The sequence below is a fragment of the Eleutherodactylus coqui genome, chromosome 4 (assembly GCF_035609145.1).
Source record: "Eleutherodactylus coqui strain aEleCoq1 chromosome 4, aEleCoq1.hap1, whole genome shotgun sequence".
NCBI classification, from domain to species: domain Eukaryota; kingdom Metazoa; phylum Chordata; class Amphibia; order Anura; family Eleutherodactylidae; genus Eleutherodactylus; species Eleutherodactylus coqui.
This window is the reverse complement of record NC_089840.1, coordinates 277,073,784-277,091,510: the sequence shown is the minus strand read 5'-3', so window position 1 is coordinate 277,091,510 and position 17,727 is coordinate 277,073,784. Positions and strand designations below refer to the sequence as shown.

Below are 17,727 nucleotides of genomic sequence, written 5' to 3'. Positions count from 1 at the left end.
CTGATGTTTGACAAGATCTGCTTTATTGTTAAAGCATTTTCCACATTCAGAACATAAAAATGGCTTTTCCCCTGTGTGAATTCTCTGATGTCTGACAAGATGAAACTTCTGCTTAAAACATTTCCCACATTCAGAACATGAATGTGACTTCTCCCCTGTGTGAATTCTGTTATGAACAGCACAATGTGATATCTGGCTAAAACATTTCTCACACTCAGAACATGAATATGGCTTCTCCTCTGTGTGAACTCTTTGATGTTTAACATCTGTTCTAGAAATTTCATTTTGTTTAACATTCGGTAATGAATCAGAAGATGGAGCCTGTTTAGAAGGATCAGGGGATAGATCTTTGCTGTGAAGGGCTGGGGTTATATTTGGGATAATAGCAGGCTCTTCATATGTATCTTGTATAATACCAGGATCTACCACTTCACAATCTGTTGTTATCAGATGTCCCTTGGAGCTCCTGGTGTCGTCATCTGCCAAGAATAAAATGTATTTTAATATTTTTGAATACAACATTACAATTACTCTGATAGTTTATTACATTTATATATAAAAGTTCATACAAATTGTAAGGCTTGTATTAAAATTCAAACATTAAAGGGTTTTCCCATTCACATAATTTGTGGAGCACCTAATCTACTGACGGCCATCCTAATAGACCGAGTATTTTAACCAATAAGCTTATTTTTTGTGTTTTTCCCATGCGGTGACGTTAAATTAGTATATATAGCTGGAACTCTCAGCTTCTGCTCTTATCCACGGCTCATACAGCTAGTAAGGTTATAGAGCACAGGAGCTTTTAGAAGAAAGTAACACACATCACACCTCCAGTTTTCATTCTATGCACTGGACAAACAGTACAGGAATCACAAAGAAGTGCAATGTGTTTTGGAAGTTTTACCTTTTTTTTTTTCAAGCATGGAACATAAAGATATAAAGCCGCTATATGCTTTGCTGCTTACTTTATAAGCAAACGTAGAGGCTGCAAACTCCTCATGCAAGCAAGTGCATCCTCGGTTTTTCGGTAAACTGCCCACTCATCACTGGGTGAATTGCTGATGTGCTGGACATTGGGGATATGAAGATACGTATCCTTGATGTTAATGGATGACAGAAACTCCCTTGGTTCCATGGACACAATCACAGATCTCAACGACTCCACGCGGAACTGTTTTACCTTGACATATTGATTTAACCGCTTAAGATACAGAATGGTTCGGACAGTGCCGTCCTCATTGGGTAACATGAAGAGATTGGAATAGAACCCCTCGCACTGTTCTGAAGGGGAAACAAGGACAATTATACCCTGAGAGGAGAGAGCGTGTATCGCATTAGCCAAAGCATTGGCCTTTGAAGGAAAGACCAAAATTCTGGAACCGAAGAAGTAATCTTGGGGTCGGGCAGAAAACTCTATGGCATAGCTCGAAGAGATGACCTCCTGAACCCAGATGTCTGAGACACGAGCGATTTAGTATTCCCCGAAATGGAAAAGTCATCCCCCCACTCTGAATGCCTTGGTTGAGGACAGCCATACACACAGAAGATTCAGTAGAGTCGGACTTGGAGTATAGTGGCCAGGGCACCATAATAGATATGGTTTGTAGGAAAGCCTTTGATTTTGGTCTTGCAAGGATTTTTTGTTATCCAAGCTCTGGGTTCTGGAGCGGTAAAATAAACAAAACTGAGGCCTCTTCTGTGCACAACCACGCATGGCTGGCTTTGTTTTGTGGTAGATGAGAACTCTTACCACCATTAGCTTCAGAAATAATCTCGGCTAATCACGACTGGATGCTGAAAATCAGTGGGATAAAGACAAAGGACTCCTCCAGCATCCCCATGGGCTGTAGTGACATAAGACACTAGTTCCCTCCACCGGGACCACGGCAGCGGTTTCCCAAGCTGTAGGGAGGCTTGCAAAAGAGGAGAAAAATGGAACTCTGTCCCATAGGGAAGTCTTCATACCACCCAGGGGTATGCCACACTAAGGAGCATCTACAACAGGGCTCGGTATAGGTAGAGAGGTCCTGGTGGGGGGTTTGGGAGTAGAGTGAAGGAAGGTGGTTATAATGGCAGTGGGGGCAGAAGAAAGGGGGAAAAAAAGAGAGGGGGAGAGGATACTTACTTCAGTGGAGAGAATATTCCCTTAATCGCCAAAGATCGTATAGATCAGGGACTCTAAGCTAAAGCTGATTAGCTGGTTTCTGCAGGAGGTGTGTAGCTGGTAGGAGGAGCTAACACTTTTTTTTGCTTAGTGTCCACCTCCTAGTGGCAGTAGCTATACCCATGGTCTTCAGCTGTGTCTCCCAATGCAATGGTTAAGAAATAAAAAATTTTTACTAGGATGATAAAAGTTACGAAAATGAAATCACAAGAAAAAAATGAAAATATTGGTATCACTACATCCATAAAGGTCTACTTGAGTCTCCATAAAAAAAAAACAAAGAAAAAAACAGTAGGCAGTGGAAAAATTGCATTATTTTTGGTCACTCCAAGAAGAAAATTTAGTGAAAAGCTATCAAAAGGTTATATGTTCCCCAAAATGGTACCAATGCAAACTCTAGTTCACCCTGAAAAAGTGAGCCATCACACAGTCCTATCAGTGGAAAAATGCTAAAAATAGTGAGGGCAAAATATAGCATTAGAAAGACATTATTTTTTCTAACAAAGGTATTTAATTTGTAAGCATTACTACATATAACAGAGCTGTATGAATTTAGTATCACTGTGCTCCTACTGACCCACAGAATTAAGAAATATCATTTTTACTGCACCATGAAAACCGCAGAAATGACCCCCCACCCCAAAGGGGTGCAGCTGTGGTCCCTTTCCCACTTCGCCCACTTGGAGATTTTTAAAACCAATGCAAGTTAAAGGGGTTGTCCCGCGGCAGCAAGTGGGTCTATACACTTCTGTATGGCCATATTAATGCACTTTGTAATGTACATTGTGCATTAATTATGAGCCATACAGAAGTTATCAAAAGTTATTCACTTACCTGCTCCGTTGCTAGCGTCCTCGTTTCCATGGAGCCGACTAATTTTCGGCGTCTAATGGCCAAATTAGCCGCGCTTGCGCAGTCCCGGTCTTCTTCTTTTTTCAATGGGGCTGCTCGCGCAGGATGCCGGCTCCGTGTAGCTCCGCCCCGTCACGTGCCGATTCCAGCTAATCAGGAGGCTGGAATCGGCAATGGACCGCACAGAAGCCCTGCGGTCCACCGAGTGAGAAGATCCCCGCGGCCATCTTCATCAGGTAAGTAAGAAGTCACCGGAGCGCGGGGATGCAGGTTGTCTCGCGGCGAACGCGCGCGCGGGGGGGGGGGTTGAAAAAAAAAACACCCCGTTTAGGCGCGGGACAACCCCTTTAATGTTCCTTATGGGGACTAAAAAAATAGTAAGAATAAGCTTTAAAAAGTTTTACTAATTATTAAAATAAATAAAAAGTAATAAAAGTTTAAAAAACACCACTTTGCCACAATTATACTAAAATAATCTAAATAATAAAATAAACATACATATATGGTATTGCTGTGTTCGGATTAGTCCCACCTATCAATGTAACTCATTATTTACCTCGCACGGTAAACGTTATTGGGGGGAAAAAAAGAAAGAAAGCGAGAATTTTTTTATTTGGTCACCCCATCTCTATGAAAAAGTGACCAAAAAGTCGTATGAATTCTAAAACGTTGCTAACAGAAACTACGGGACGTTTCGCACAAAATGAGCTTTGCACAACTGTCGGCGGAAAAATAAAAGGTTATGGCTGTCAGAAGATGGCAACAAAAAATAATGAAAAAAAAAATTAAATATCTTTGACAACACAAAAGTATTACAAAAAAAACCCACTATATAAATGTGGCATTGTAGTTTTCGTACTGACCCATAGAAAATCATGTCATTTTTGCTGCATTGTGTACGCTATAGAAACAAGATGCCCTTAAAGATGGCAGAATTTCATTTTTTACCCATTTTACCCTACTTAGAATTTTTTTAAAGTTTTTTCAGTATATTATATGGAACATTGATTGAATTGAAAAATATGACTCGTTGTGCAAAAAGCAAGCCCTAAAGGTGCATTCAGACGAGCGTGGTTTACACACTTACAACAGCGTGTAAATCATGCTGCTATCATGCAGGAAATCTGCGGTGAATGAGATGCTGAGTGCTCCACGGAGCAGCCCGATCACATGTCTGTGCTGCGAACAGAGTGCTGCCACGGCTCCCATAGGAGCCGATGGTCAGCACTATGGACAGTGGCACAGCATGGAGCTGACAGGCAAGTCAGCACTCGCTGTCCTATCTTTTTTACCAGCACAGATATGCCCTGGGTAAAAAAGCTCTGTGTGAGTGATTTCAAGTGTAAACCATGCTCGTCTGAATGCACCCTAAGGGCGATCGCGATTTTAACATTACAAGTCCCATAGACCCCTGCAGGAAAAAAATGCTGCGAATTTCGCAGTGAAAAAAACCCTATAGTGGGTAGTCACCCTAAGGGCTCAGTCACACGGGCGCATCGGCACCCGTACACCGGCACTGATGCACCCGTGTGACTGACAGTTAGAAGACGGCTGTACCTGAAGACGGACGTCTCTCTCCAGCGCTGATGAAAGAACACATGACCGGCAATGACGCCGGTCACATGTTCATCCTCCTGGCGCTGCAGAGAGACTCAGTCTTCAGGTACGGCCGTCTGCTAGCTGCAGTAACACGGGCGCCGTTGCACCTGTGTGCCCTAAGACATAAATGATGATGGATAAATAAAAGCTAGAATTTTTTTTAAAAAGGGGGAAGAAAACCGATAAAGGGGGTAATATGAATTTTTAAAAAGCTGCTATTTGGAGTCTCCATGTGTCGGACTGAAAGTTTTACACTTCATGTGATTTAAATGTTCCCTTAATTTTGTTGAGTAGCGAATAATGAAAACAATGCTTAACATTGTCTTGGCTGAATAAGGGAATATACAGCTGAAACCCCGACAACACAGACTCTTCTCTACTTGTAGTCTCACCTGGGGGGTCATCTGTAGGGATTTCCTCCTTACACGGCTGATCCTCCCTCACGTGTGTCTCTGTAGCATCAATTGGGATTGGATCTTCCTCCAGTTTCACCAGCTGGGAAGTAAATATTGTAAAAGTCATCACACAGTTGAAGAAGTCGTGTGGGAGGTTTTATATGGCCAGAAAAGGTCATTAATTAGTATGAGGAGCCGGAATGACATGACAGCAGTAGTGATCTGGGCCAAATAGCTGCAGGTCTCCTGTATAACTCCAACCTGTTGCTTCTTTATTCCCATCAGAAGTCTCCAGAACCAGAAAATAGTGATAAGATGCGGAGATCTAATGTCTGCGGTCGGCTGTAATCCTGCCATCTCCAGCTTTCTCATAACACAAGTATCAGTCATATAATAAGACTGAACACAAGACCTTCCCAGACGTCCTACAGACCAGAGGGGAGATTTCATGAGACCTTCTCTCCATCTACCTGATCATCCTGTGGAAGAAGAGGCCGGGGACATCTCTCCGCTGCTGTTCTCTTACTAGATATACCTGCAGAAAACACAGACAGCCACTGAATTCATTCTCTACATACAAATAATAAAGGCCGTGTGGATTTAGTCCTGTCTGTTACCTGTTGATAGGAGGGGCAGGTGGTCCTCCATCATGATGTCCTTGTACAGATCCTTGTGTCCTTCTAAATACTCCCACTCCTCCATGGAGAAATAGACAGTGATGTCCTGACACCTTATAGGAACCTGACAACACAATGATACCGTCATCACCCAGACACGTTATACCGCCATAGCATTACTGTATAATGTCCCAGCATTCCCAGCAGAGTCACCTCTCCAGTCAGCAGCTCAATCATCTTGTTGGTGAGTTCTAGGATCTTCTGCTCATTGATCTCCTCCACTATCAGGGGGTGAGGTGGAGACCCTGTAATTCCCCATCCATCAGACACCGGGGCCTGACAGCCATCACTAGAAGTCTTCTTCACCACCGTATAATCCTGTTTATGGGGAGATACATCCATAAATATCACTGCAGACATCGCCATAGTCCTTCCCGTCTCCAGTTATGGCAAACAATTATTAACTACTTTGTGACGGCCCCATTACTTTTTTATGTCCTGGCTAAGTGTGCTTTAACACCATCAATGGCATGCCCAGAAATTGTCCAGGACTAGTTCCACTGCCCATATTGCTATAGCCCGGAAATCTTCCGGGCTATGTTTCACTATGGGACCATGCAGAACACAATGCTATAAGCTGTGGCATTGTGTTCTGCACACACACACCACCTGCACAGTCCCACAGAGAAGCAGTGCAGGACTTTAAAAAAACTTCCTGCTTCTTTTTTTGAACTCCTGCACTGTTTACATGCTGCCACATGCCGATGGTTCATGTGACAGGGAGAGCTGGTGATCGGCTGTCAGAGGATGGCTGGGCACCATCTCTTACAGTGGAGAAAATCTCCGATCTCTGCTGTTTAACCCCTTACATGCCATGGTCTGTCACCATCGGACCCCTGCAATGTGATCAGGGGGTCCTAATGGGTCTTTGTGGCACCCCGAGGCTTGAATATAACCTCCAGGTCTGCCAGCTATATTAAGCTATGACCCTCAGACTCTGTCATTCGTAATAACCCAGAGAAGGAAGTTAGTACATTATTTAACCCCTTAATGACGTTTGTTTCCCCGTCCCCTTTTAAAAAATCGCAACTCCTTTATTTATGCATCGAAGTCGCTGTACGAGGGCTTGTTTTTTGCGGGGCGAGTTTTATTTTTTAATGGTGCTATTTAAAGCCCCATATAATGTACTGAAAAACTTTTTAAAAATTCCAAGTGGAGTAAAATGAAAAAAAAAAAAGACATTCCACCATAATTCGGTGCGTCTTGTTTCTACGGTGAACAAACTGCAACAAAAATGACATGATAACTTTATTCTATGGGTCAGTATGATTACTACGATACCAAACTTGTATAGTTTTTTTTTTTTTGCTGTACTACTTGTATTTTTTTTCAAAGACATTTAATTTTGTTAAATTATTTTTTGCCGACATCTTCTGCACACAATAACCTTTTCATTTTTCCGTCGATGTAGTTGTGCGAGGGCTCATTTTTTGCCCTGCCGATTGCTGAGCGGCTGATTGCAGCTAATGCCCGCGGGTGTCAGCTGTGATAAACAGCTAATGTCCGCTCTGTATAAACAGAGGTCGCACCGCAATCTATCTTCATACATACCCCGATGCTGCAGGACAAAAATGTATGTTCTAGAGCGGGAAGGGGTTAATCTGCAGGGTGCACAGTATGGGGAAAAAAATTTAAAACATGGCAAAAATAGCTAATTTAGCCTATCTCACCATACAAAACATGGAATAGAAAGTGATCAAAATGCTGGACCAACAAATGGTACTAATTAGAAGTACAACTTGTAGTAGACATGATGATTAGTTAGCGTAAAATGTCTATTGATTTGTAATAAACTAGAAGTATTACGCAGCTGTAGTGATTTAACTCTGTAGAGTCTAATGGCTGCATAATTTCATTATGGTAATTGCTGGACAATGGCATGGTGAAAGATGTGTGTTTTATAACTTCAGCCTAATATAAAGCTCCACTGCATAAGGAAAGAGTTAAAGTCACATTCCCATACTGTATTACGTGTATTCATTTTGGGTGTTTTCCCAGCCCTTCCCCCTCCACTCTCAGACAAAAAACTACTTCTGCTGACCGCATGCTGTGAGGACAAAGTCCACACATACACTGGACTTGAGAGAAAGGTGGGGAGGGGGGCGGGGAATTCTATATGACCCAGTGAATAAGAATATGTATATGTTACTGATGTAATCTGTTAAACACCCATAAAGGGCAGGTATTATGTGTTCCAATAAATTAGGGCTCTGCGATTGTAACTCCAGAGAGCTGGTTGAGATTCAAGGCTGATAACTTGTGTCTGATTGGTTTCTTTCATTATGTGTGCACACTATACAATTAGGAAGCTACAGAATACCCTGAAACCTGCTGGAGAAAAAAATAATCCAGTACAAACTCATCCCGCAAAATAAAAAACTCTCACACAGCTCCGTTGATAAAAAAATATAAATGCTAGGCGTCTTTAAATGCAGCGATAAAAAAAAAAGATGATTTTTTTTTAAACTGTGAAAAAGTAGCGAAAAAGAAAAAAACTATTACTATTTGGTATTGGCAAAATTGCACCGGCCTGTAGAATTATTTTAATATATTTATACCGCTCAGTGAATGCAGTGAAAAATAAAAATAAAAAAAACATGGCAGAATTACAGATTTTGTTAATCTTGCCCCTAGAAAAAAATGGAAAAAAGGGCAATCAAAATTTTACAAGTTCCTAAAAATTAGATAAATGAAGACTAGAGTTCATCCCGTAAAAAACACGGCCTTCTGGAGCTCTGGCAATGGGAAGATAAAACTAATACGGCTCTTGGAATGTGGCGACACAAAAGCAAACCTTATGGTTATCGCATTATTTATTCTGCACGCTGAACGCCGTAAAAATGTAATCCAAAAACACATGGCAGAAATTCCTTTTTTTCCCCCAATCGCCCTACAAATTTTTTTACAGCAGTTATGCAATACATTACATATACGCAAAAATGATGCCATCAAAAAGTACAACTTGTCCCACAAAAAACAAGCCCTCATATGGCTGCGTTAATGGGAAAATGAAAAAGTTATGGCTCTTGGAACGCAACTGGAAAATTGGTTGAAATTAAATGATTGGCGCATTTAAAAAACCTGCCCTGGTGGGTCTGACAGGGTGGTAAGAAACCCGACACCGAAGGGGCCAATCCTCAGGGACATAAAAACATGCTTCCCTGAGGATTAAAGCCCCAGAGCTATGGATGTGACATCTACATGTTGTCAGTTACTGGAGGTAGCCAACAACATGGAGCTGTAATGGGGGGGGGGGCCGCGGGAAGTGCCATCCAATAGATAGCCATCGCAATAAAGTCAATACAAAATGAAAAAAGTTAAAGATTCAGCCTCCGTCATGGATCGGATTCATGGGGGGCAGCTGAGCATACCTCTGCGGTCTGTAATGTCTCGCAGTGATCTAGTCCTCCGGGACCTGACATCGCTCTTCTGCGCATACGCGCCTGGATTGCCCAAGGCATTTGAAAACTCCTGGCTCCTGAAGGTAGTGAGTAGGCAGGAGACGTCACCGGCGTAAAACCATGGTGCCCGTTCCCGTGATCCATTGTATATCGGCGATCACGGAAAAGTTAAAAAAAAAGTTTTAAAAAGTTCAGATCCATGGGGGCAACTGTAAATACTAACCCCGCCCTCCATGATGTCCCACGGCGATCTGGACCTACCGCAGGCTTCTGCACATGCACAATGTGGTGCAAATGCACAGAAGGCCCGGAGGGCGCGGCAAATTTAAAATCTGCCTGCACCTGGCTGTCAAAGGTAGCAGAGTGCAGGGAGATGTGACTGGGGCCCGCTGTTTGTGGTTCCCGGTCACATGATCACCATTAGCTTTTGGATAACGGTGATCATGTAAAGGTTTTAAAAAAAGTTAAAATAAAAAGTTTAAAAAGTTAACGTTTCATCTCCCCTTATGGATCGCATATCGTAAGATTTTAAATCTCCTTGCTCCCGGCGAGCAACGGTCGCTGAGAGCCTCGAGCGGTGACCGGTGGCCTCGTTGAGCAGTCCCCGGTCACATGATAAAAGGGTAGCTTAGGCCCGTCTCACACAACCGGATAGGAATTACGGATTCCACATATGTTTGATTCGTGGTAATACGCAGATCAATCAAATGCAATGGATTACACAATTCTGCTCACATTAGCGGGTTGGAATTACGTAATCCACTCGCAGAAGACAGAATGCAGCAGGTTCTATTTTACTGCGGATATTTGCAACATAGAGCCCATTGTGCCCTATGGTAGCGGATGTAACTGGAGCCGATAAACAACTACATAGTGTATGGGCTGCAGGTACCTGTGTCATCACTGAGCGACGGTGCGGGAAATACAAACAAAATAAGGTGTACTGTGCATGACCGCCTGTGTGAGTACAGAGTTATGTGCAGTACATTACGTGGCCACATGCAGGTCCACAGCCGGGCTCATAGCTGGGATCAGCTATGTGGATTCCACATACGGCCGCGTGAAACCAGAGTTATTCAGACAGCTACCTGTAATATGTAATTTACAAGAAGCCCTAGAAACACTCGCCTTCCTGCAGTTCGGCAGAGCACCACTTTTTACACCCCATCCCTGCCACTGAGGTCAAGAAATACCCCTAAAAAAGCATTAAAGGAGGAGGGATACCCTGTTTTATTGCTCCAAGTCTCCCTCCCAACCAGACCCCTGTCTTCAGACATACCACATAATTTACATTATTACTAGAGATGAGCGAGCATACTCGTCCGAGCTTGATACTCGTTCGAGTATTAGGGTGTTCGAGATGCTCGTTACTCGTAACGAGTACCACGCGGTGTTCGGGTTACTTTCATTTTCTTCCCTGAGAAATTTGCGCATTACAACTTCCCCCTGCGACGTTCAAGCCCTATACCACCCCCCTGCCGTGAGTGGCTGGCGAGATTAGGTGTCACCCGAGTATTAAAATCTGCCCCTCCCGCGGCTCGCCACACATGCATTCAGACATAGTTCAGGGAAAGTGCTGTTGGTGCCGGAGCTGCTATAGGGAGAGCGTTAGGAGTATTTTAGGCTTCAAGAACCCCAACGGTCCTTCTTAGGCCATAGAAATCGCAGATCGCACCTATGTGCGATCAGCGATTTCTGTTCTCTTCTCTATATGCGCTCAATGGGGCCGGCGGCAGCAGCACCGACCCCATTGAGAACATATAGAAGACAAATCATTCTTCTCTGCCACAGCTGTAACAGCTGTGGCAGAGAAGAACGATGTTAGCCCATTGAATTCAATGGAGCCAGCAATACAGCCGACTCCATTGAAAGCGATGGGCTGCCGGCGATCACGGGATGAATTGTCGGGAAGGGCTTAAATATAGAAGCCCTTCCCTGCAATTCATCCAGAAATGTGTTACAATAAAAATCATTACTCACTTCTCCTGGCCTTCTGCGGCCATTGAATGTCATTGAATGGCTGTGATTGGCTGAAGGCACGTGTGTTTCTGGAGGCGGGGATTTCAAGCCCTTCGTAGAGAAAGCAATGCTCTGCCGGGGACCAGGAGGGAGCGACAGCCTGCAGCAGCGCCGCAGAACGCCAGGAGAAGTGAGTAATGATTTTTATTGTAACACATTTCTGGATGAACTGCAGGGAAGGGCTTATATATTTAAGCCCTTCCCGACAATTCATCCCGCGATCGCCGGCAGCCCATCGCTTTCAGTGGAACCTGCTGTATTGCCGGCTCCATTGAATTCAATGGGCTAACATCGTTCTTCTCTGCCACAGCTGTTACAGCTATGGCAGAGGAGAACGATCTTTATGCTGACAGTGCGCGGGGGGGGGGGGGGGCACTCTTGCCGCTATTGTGGCTTAATAGTGGGACCTGTGAACTTGAGATGCAGCCCAACATGTAGCCCCTCGCCTGCCCTATCCGTTGCTGTGTCGTTCCCATCACTTTCTTGAATTGCCCCGATTTTCACAAATGAAAACCTTAGCGAGCATCGGCGATATACAAAAATGCTCGAGTCGCCCATTGACTTCAATGGGGTTCGTTACTCGAAACGAACCCTCGAGCATCGCGAAAATTTCGTCCCGAGTAACGAGCACCCGAGCATTTTGATGCTTGCTCATCTCTAATTATTACTTTTATCTAAGATTTAGGGAATGACAAAAGTTCATAGTTTTGGTCTCTCAAGGGCTCTACAAGTGGGCTATGGGGTCCAAAGCACCTTCAAGCAAAATGTCTGTTCTGAAAGCCACCGGCTGCTGATTTCGGTTTTGGCCCCGTTGTGCATACAGACATAATAATAGGGCGTGGCTTGAAAGGACTCCCGGACGGCAGCAGTAGTGTAAGCGCCGCTTGGCAGAGACACTGCAGCTACCCACAGCGATCCTCAGGTGAGCAAAACTACTCACAAGACCCAGCAGCCTGCAACTAAAAGCTTCATCAAGCAGGCCAGTATAGCTCTCAGAGACACAGTTCAAGCAGACTTTAATCCCTGAGTGACGAAGCCTGTTTGCGCCTTAGTGACGGAGCCAAATTTTGGAAATCTGACATGTGTCACTCAACATACAATAACTCCGAAAAGGTTTTGCATATCCCAGTGATTCTAACGTTGTTTTTCGCCACATGTTGTACTTCATTTAGGTGGTAAAAATGCACCGATATAATTTGTGTATATTTATTAAAAGTACCAATAATGGAAGAATTTTGAAAAAAAATTATCATTTTTTCACATTTTCAACTGTAATATCTCAAATATGTGCAAACACTGTACAAATTTTTGATAAGATACATATTTCCATCTGTTTACTTGATTCTGAATGCACATTTGAAAAACATTCGTGTTTTTTAACCATTTAGATGACGTACAAATTTAACATTACTTTTCAGCATTTTGAGGAACACTTTGTTTTCCTACACCAAGCCAAGTTTGGAAAGGCTCATGAGTGTCAGAATGATAGATACCCCCACAAATGACCCAATTTTAAAAACCACACCCCTTAATGTATTCACTGAGGTTGTCAGGAGTATTTTGACCCCACAGTTTTTTTTCAAGAATTAATTCAATTTAGAGGAGAAAAAAAATTAAATTTCATATTTTTGCAAATACATAATTTTAAAGACATTTTTTTCCTATAGTGCCCATGAAAATGAAGATTGACACCCCAAAATGGATCCCCCTGTTTCTCCCGTGTTCAGAGACATACCCATTGTGGCCCTAATCTTATGTCTGGATGCACAACGGGGCCCAAAATGTAAGGAATAGTTGGTGGTTTTCAGAACAGAAATTTTGCTTGAAGGTGATTTAGGCCCCATTGCCCACTTGTAGATCCATTGAGAGGCCAAAACAACAGAGAACCCCAACAAATGACCCCATTTTGAAAACCAGACCCCTTAACTAATTCATCTAGGGGTGTACTGTGTATTTTTACCCTACAATTTTTGAATAAATCTAAGCAAAGCAGTAGGAAAAAATTAAAATTTTCATTTTTTTGGCAGTTGTATCAAATTAAAAGCAGTTTTTTTTGTACAGCACACATAGGAATGAAGACTTTCACCCCACAATGGATACCCCTGCTTGTCCCGTGTTCAGAAACTTATCCTTTGTGCCCCCAATCTGCTTACAGGACACATGGCTAGGCCTATAATGGAAGGAACACCCAGGGATTTCAGGGTACAACTGAATAAATTCCAGGCCCCATTGCCCACTTGTAGAGCCATTGAGCGGCCAAAACGATAAAGAACCCCACAAATGACCTCATTTTGAAAACTAGACCCCGTAACGAATTCATCTAGGGGTGTACTGCATATTTTGATCCCTCAGCATTTGATTGAATCTAAGCAAAGCAGAAGGAAAAAGTTACAATTTTTTTTTTTTTGGGGGGGGGGGGGGCAAATTTGTCTATTTAAAAACAGGTTTTTTTTGTACAGTGTACATAGAAATAAAGACTTTCACCCCAAAATGGATCCCCCTGTTTGTCCCGTGTTCAGAAACATACCCCTTGTGGCCCCACGTGAAATCTCCAGGCTCTTGGCTCAGTTTTGTAGCCAGTAGCAGGGAGATTTTTAAATTACTCTTGCAATCCACAGCTTTTGCGCATGCGTCTGCCATTTTGGCAACGGGCGCGTGCGCAGAAGCTGGGGTAAGGTCCACAGATGAATCCGGGGGCCTTAGGTACGTCATTTCATCCTCCCTCATGGATATGATCCGTGGGGGGAGATGAAACATAAGCTTTTTAAACTTTTTTTTTACTTTAGATGATCACTGTTATCCATGTTTGACATCAGGCGCGCATGCGTAGAAGGGGACCTTGGGTCCCGGGAGACCAGGACATCACGGAGGACCCGGGGTGAGTATTTTCACCTCCCCTCATGGATCGGATCCATGAGGGGAGGTGAAACTGGCACTTTTTTTTTAAACTTTTTCGCTATCGCAATCACGGACCCTCAAGAGCCGGGAGCCAGGAGATTTTAAATTTGCCGGGGCTCCCGGCCTTCTGCGCATGCGCTTGACGTCATACGTCTGGCACGCATGCGCAGAAGAGCGTCGACGGGTCCAGGAGGACCAGTGCACCGCGGGACACCTCCGGCAAGGCGGATGAGTAATCTCAGCTGCCCTTATGGATCCGATCCATCAGGGCAGCTGAATATCTAACGTTTTTAAAACTTTTTTTACTTTATTGCGATCGGTGCTATTTATTGGATAGTGCCGATCGCATTGCCGGGGGGGGGGGGGGGGGGGACTGCGTGCAGCGCACGATAACAGCTCCATGCTGTCAACTGCCTGCGGGCACCGACATCATGAAGCTGTCACGTCCTCAGCTAAGAGGGCATTAATCCAAAGAGGATGTATGTTTTTACGTCCTCTAGGATTAAAGTCCACTTAGCTAGGATGTAAAAAGGCAATGGGGCCATCACTAAGGGGTTAAGGAGCTATCCTCCAAAGTGAATACATCCGTCCTAGAGGTAAATAGCAGCATGGAACACACTGAAAACAAGATGGAAGAGTCAAATCACATAGTGAGCTAATTGATGCTCACTACGACCTGGAGGGGGGTTGTTGCCAAACTGCAAAGCAAACGAACAGACTTGAAAGACAGGAACAGGCGTAAGAACATTAAATTGCGCGGTGTTCCAGAAAAAATTTAAAACACAGAAATTCCTGATTATATAACGGGTCTCATGCGAAAAAATCCTTCCAAACATTCCTGAGCAGGAATTGAAAATAGACAGAGCTCACAGGTTACCCCGGCCAAATTTCTTAAGTGAAGATAGCCCAAGAGATATTTTTGCACATATCCACTACTTTCACACCCAAGAAGATTTAATGAATTTGGCTAGGAAGATGCAAACACTTCCAAACACAGATATACACCTCTTTGTTGATCTCTCTCAAGCTACGATGGAGGCAAGGAAAAGTTTTGCAAATGTAAGTCTAGCTCTCAGGAAAGTAGGAATCCCATACAGATGGGGGTTCCCCACAAAAGCAGGAGCAACCAAAGACAACACAAATCATATATTTTATAAGGCAGAGGCAGCAGAAGAAGCGCTGAAAACATGAGGCATAGGTATTCAGGATTACGCCCCACCACAAACTAGACTCAAATGCCAACAACATCGTGAATCCCATAAAATTCCGTAAAATGAGATGTGGATCACCGAGTCACCTCTAGGATAATACAGAAATCAAAAAGGAGGGCCTGTCTGGTTCAGCTGGACATTTCACCCCCACAAGAGATGCAAGCAAAGATCGCTTGTCATGCTTTTCTTTCACTGTCTGAGCATTTAGCCAATACCTTCAACACAGCTATGCAGACGGGTAGTTTCCCAGTAGAGATGTTACAGGTAGTGCTGCCCAAACCAGGTAAGGACCCAAATACACCCGCAAATTTCAGACTAACATCGATGCTTAACATAGATATAAAGATATATGCGCAAACCTTGGTGGGCAGACTACTGAAAATCCTCCCTGACATAATTCACTCAGCTCAAATAGGTTTTGTGAAGGCAAGGCAGGCTTTGGACGGCACAAGAAGGATCCTGAACCTCTTACATTCTGTAATCTTCTAAGATGACAACAATAATGCTAGCCCTTGACACGGAAAAGGCTTTTGACAAGGTCCACTGGGGCTATGCCTTTGAAACTCTTAAAGGGTTCGGATTTGGAGAGGGTTGATTCGTGCCATCCAAGCCCTATATTCATCTTCCACGACAAGGCTACGGGTGGATGGCACTCTGTCTGATACCTTAACCATAACAAGTGGAACGAGACAGGGTTGTCCGCTTTCCCCTCTGCTGTTTGTACTTATTGTAGAGCCACTAGCAGAAATCATACGCAGCACACCAGATCTGACAGGTATCCTGTTACATTCAAGACAACATAAAATGGGATTATTTGCCGATGAGATAATCATGACAATGTCACGGCCTTTGGAATCTCTAAGAATGGCACAACAGATTTTAGAGAAATTTAGCAGAATCTCCTATTATAAACTAAATATAAATAAAACACAAATTCTGGGAATAAATATCAAAAAACTTAAAAACCGCAATTCAATCAGAATTCCCCTTTATCTGTCAGGAAAAAAAAAACCTCCCCAATTTCTGACATAGAAAAAGAAAACTACCCAGCTCTATTAAACTCAATTCAAGAGGAACTCGACCATTGATCTAGACGGAATCTATCGAGGCTAGGTAGGATTATGTCATATATAATGAAGATCTTCCCTAAGGTACTATACACATTCAGAGTCTTCCCATTACCAAGCAGATGTCCAATTTTATTTGGGGAGGGAAGAAACCTCGTCTGAATCTATTAATTTTAGCCGTGCTTCATAGGATGGGAGGTGCCGATATCGCTAATACTAAAGCCTATTTTAAGGCCATTAAACTTAATCAATCCAGAACATGGGTGCCTGAAGGTTATAAACCCACGATGGGCAGGTATAGAAAGAAGTAACGCAAGAGGAAACTCCTGCGAAGCTATATCATATGCGGCATCTCGGTCAGAAATTTTGGAAACTCCTGCAATTAAATTCCAAACTCAGGACTTATCTCCTCCCTTGCTAGGTCCAATTGAAATGTGGAAAGAATTTACAAAAACAATGGCTATTGATGGCATAATGCGGAGACCCTCAGTGCCAATTGAGACCTTATGCCTCCTCTTACCAAAATGGAAGAAGGGAGGTTTGACTTCAGTGGATGATCTCGTCTGACACGGGAATAAAACCTTTTGAAATATTACACAAAAACTTTAATCTTCCACAGATAGAGGGTTTTAACCATCTTAAGGTCAGATCGTTCCTGCAAAGCTTCTTGATCCATACTGTGAAATTGCTTCTTAGTAATATTAACAAGATCACATTATCACACAATATCTAGAAAAACCAGCCACTCGACATAATATTAGGGTCACAATGGGTATGTTTCTGAACACAGGACAAACAGGGGGATCCGTTTTAGGGTGTAAATCCAAATTTTTATGTGCAGTATTGCTTAAAAAAAAAACCTGCCTTCAAAATGACTCACTTGCAAAAATATGAAATTTTACTTTTCTCTTCTCTAAATGCTATTCCTGAAAAAAACGATGGGGAAAAATACTCAGTGAATACATTAAGGGGTGTAGTTTGTAAAATGGGGTCATTTGTGGGGTATCTATCATTCTGACGCCTATGAGACTTTGCAATCTTGGCTTGGTGCAGGAAAACAAAGTGTTCCTCAAAATGTTAATAATTAATGTAAAATTTGTACGTCTCCAAAATGGCAAAAAAAACCAAATACTAAAGTAAACAGATAGAAATATAAAGCTTATCAAAAATTTGTACATTATGTTTGCACATATTTGAGATATTGCAATTGAAAATGTGAAAATATTAGAATATTTTCAAAAATTTCCCAATTTTGACGCTTTTAATAGATATGCATCAATTTAATGGTTCTATTTTTACCATCTAAATGAAGTACAATATATGGTGAAAACACCATGTCAGAATCACTTGGATATGCAAAACCTTTATGGAGTTATTCTATGTCAAAGTAACAGGTCAGATTTCCAAAAGTTAGCTTAGTCACTAAGGGGTTAAAAGTTTC

At 42.9% G+C, this 17,727-nt stretch overlaps 2 protein-coding genes across 2 annotated transcripts in view; both read right to left on the bottom strand.

The window, feature by feature from the left end:
- The window catches only part of LOC136624989 (gastrula zinc finger protein XlCGF66.1-like), a 34,465-nt gene extending 25,230 nt beyond the window's left edge, over positions 1–9,235 (bottom strand). The window contains exons 1-2 of the mRNA XM_066598913.1: positions 9,062–9,235; positions 5,844–6,008 (exon numbers count right to left, since the gene is read on the bottom strand). Coding sequence (XP_066455010.1) covers positions 5,844–6,008; positions 9,062–9,235 — 339 coding nt within the window. The remainder of the gene's footprint in view (positions 1–5,843; positions 6,009–9,061) is intronic.
- Positions 1–17,727, bottom strand: part of LOC136626716 (zinc finger protein 27-like) — a 659,137-nt gene that overhangs the window by 220,166 nt on the left and 421,244 nt on the right. The gene's annotated exons all lie outside the window — the stretch shown is intronic.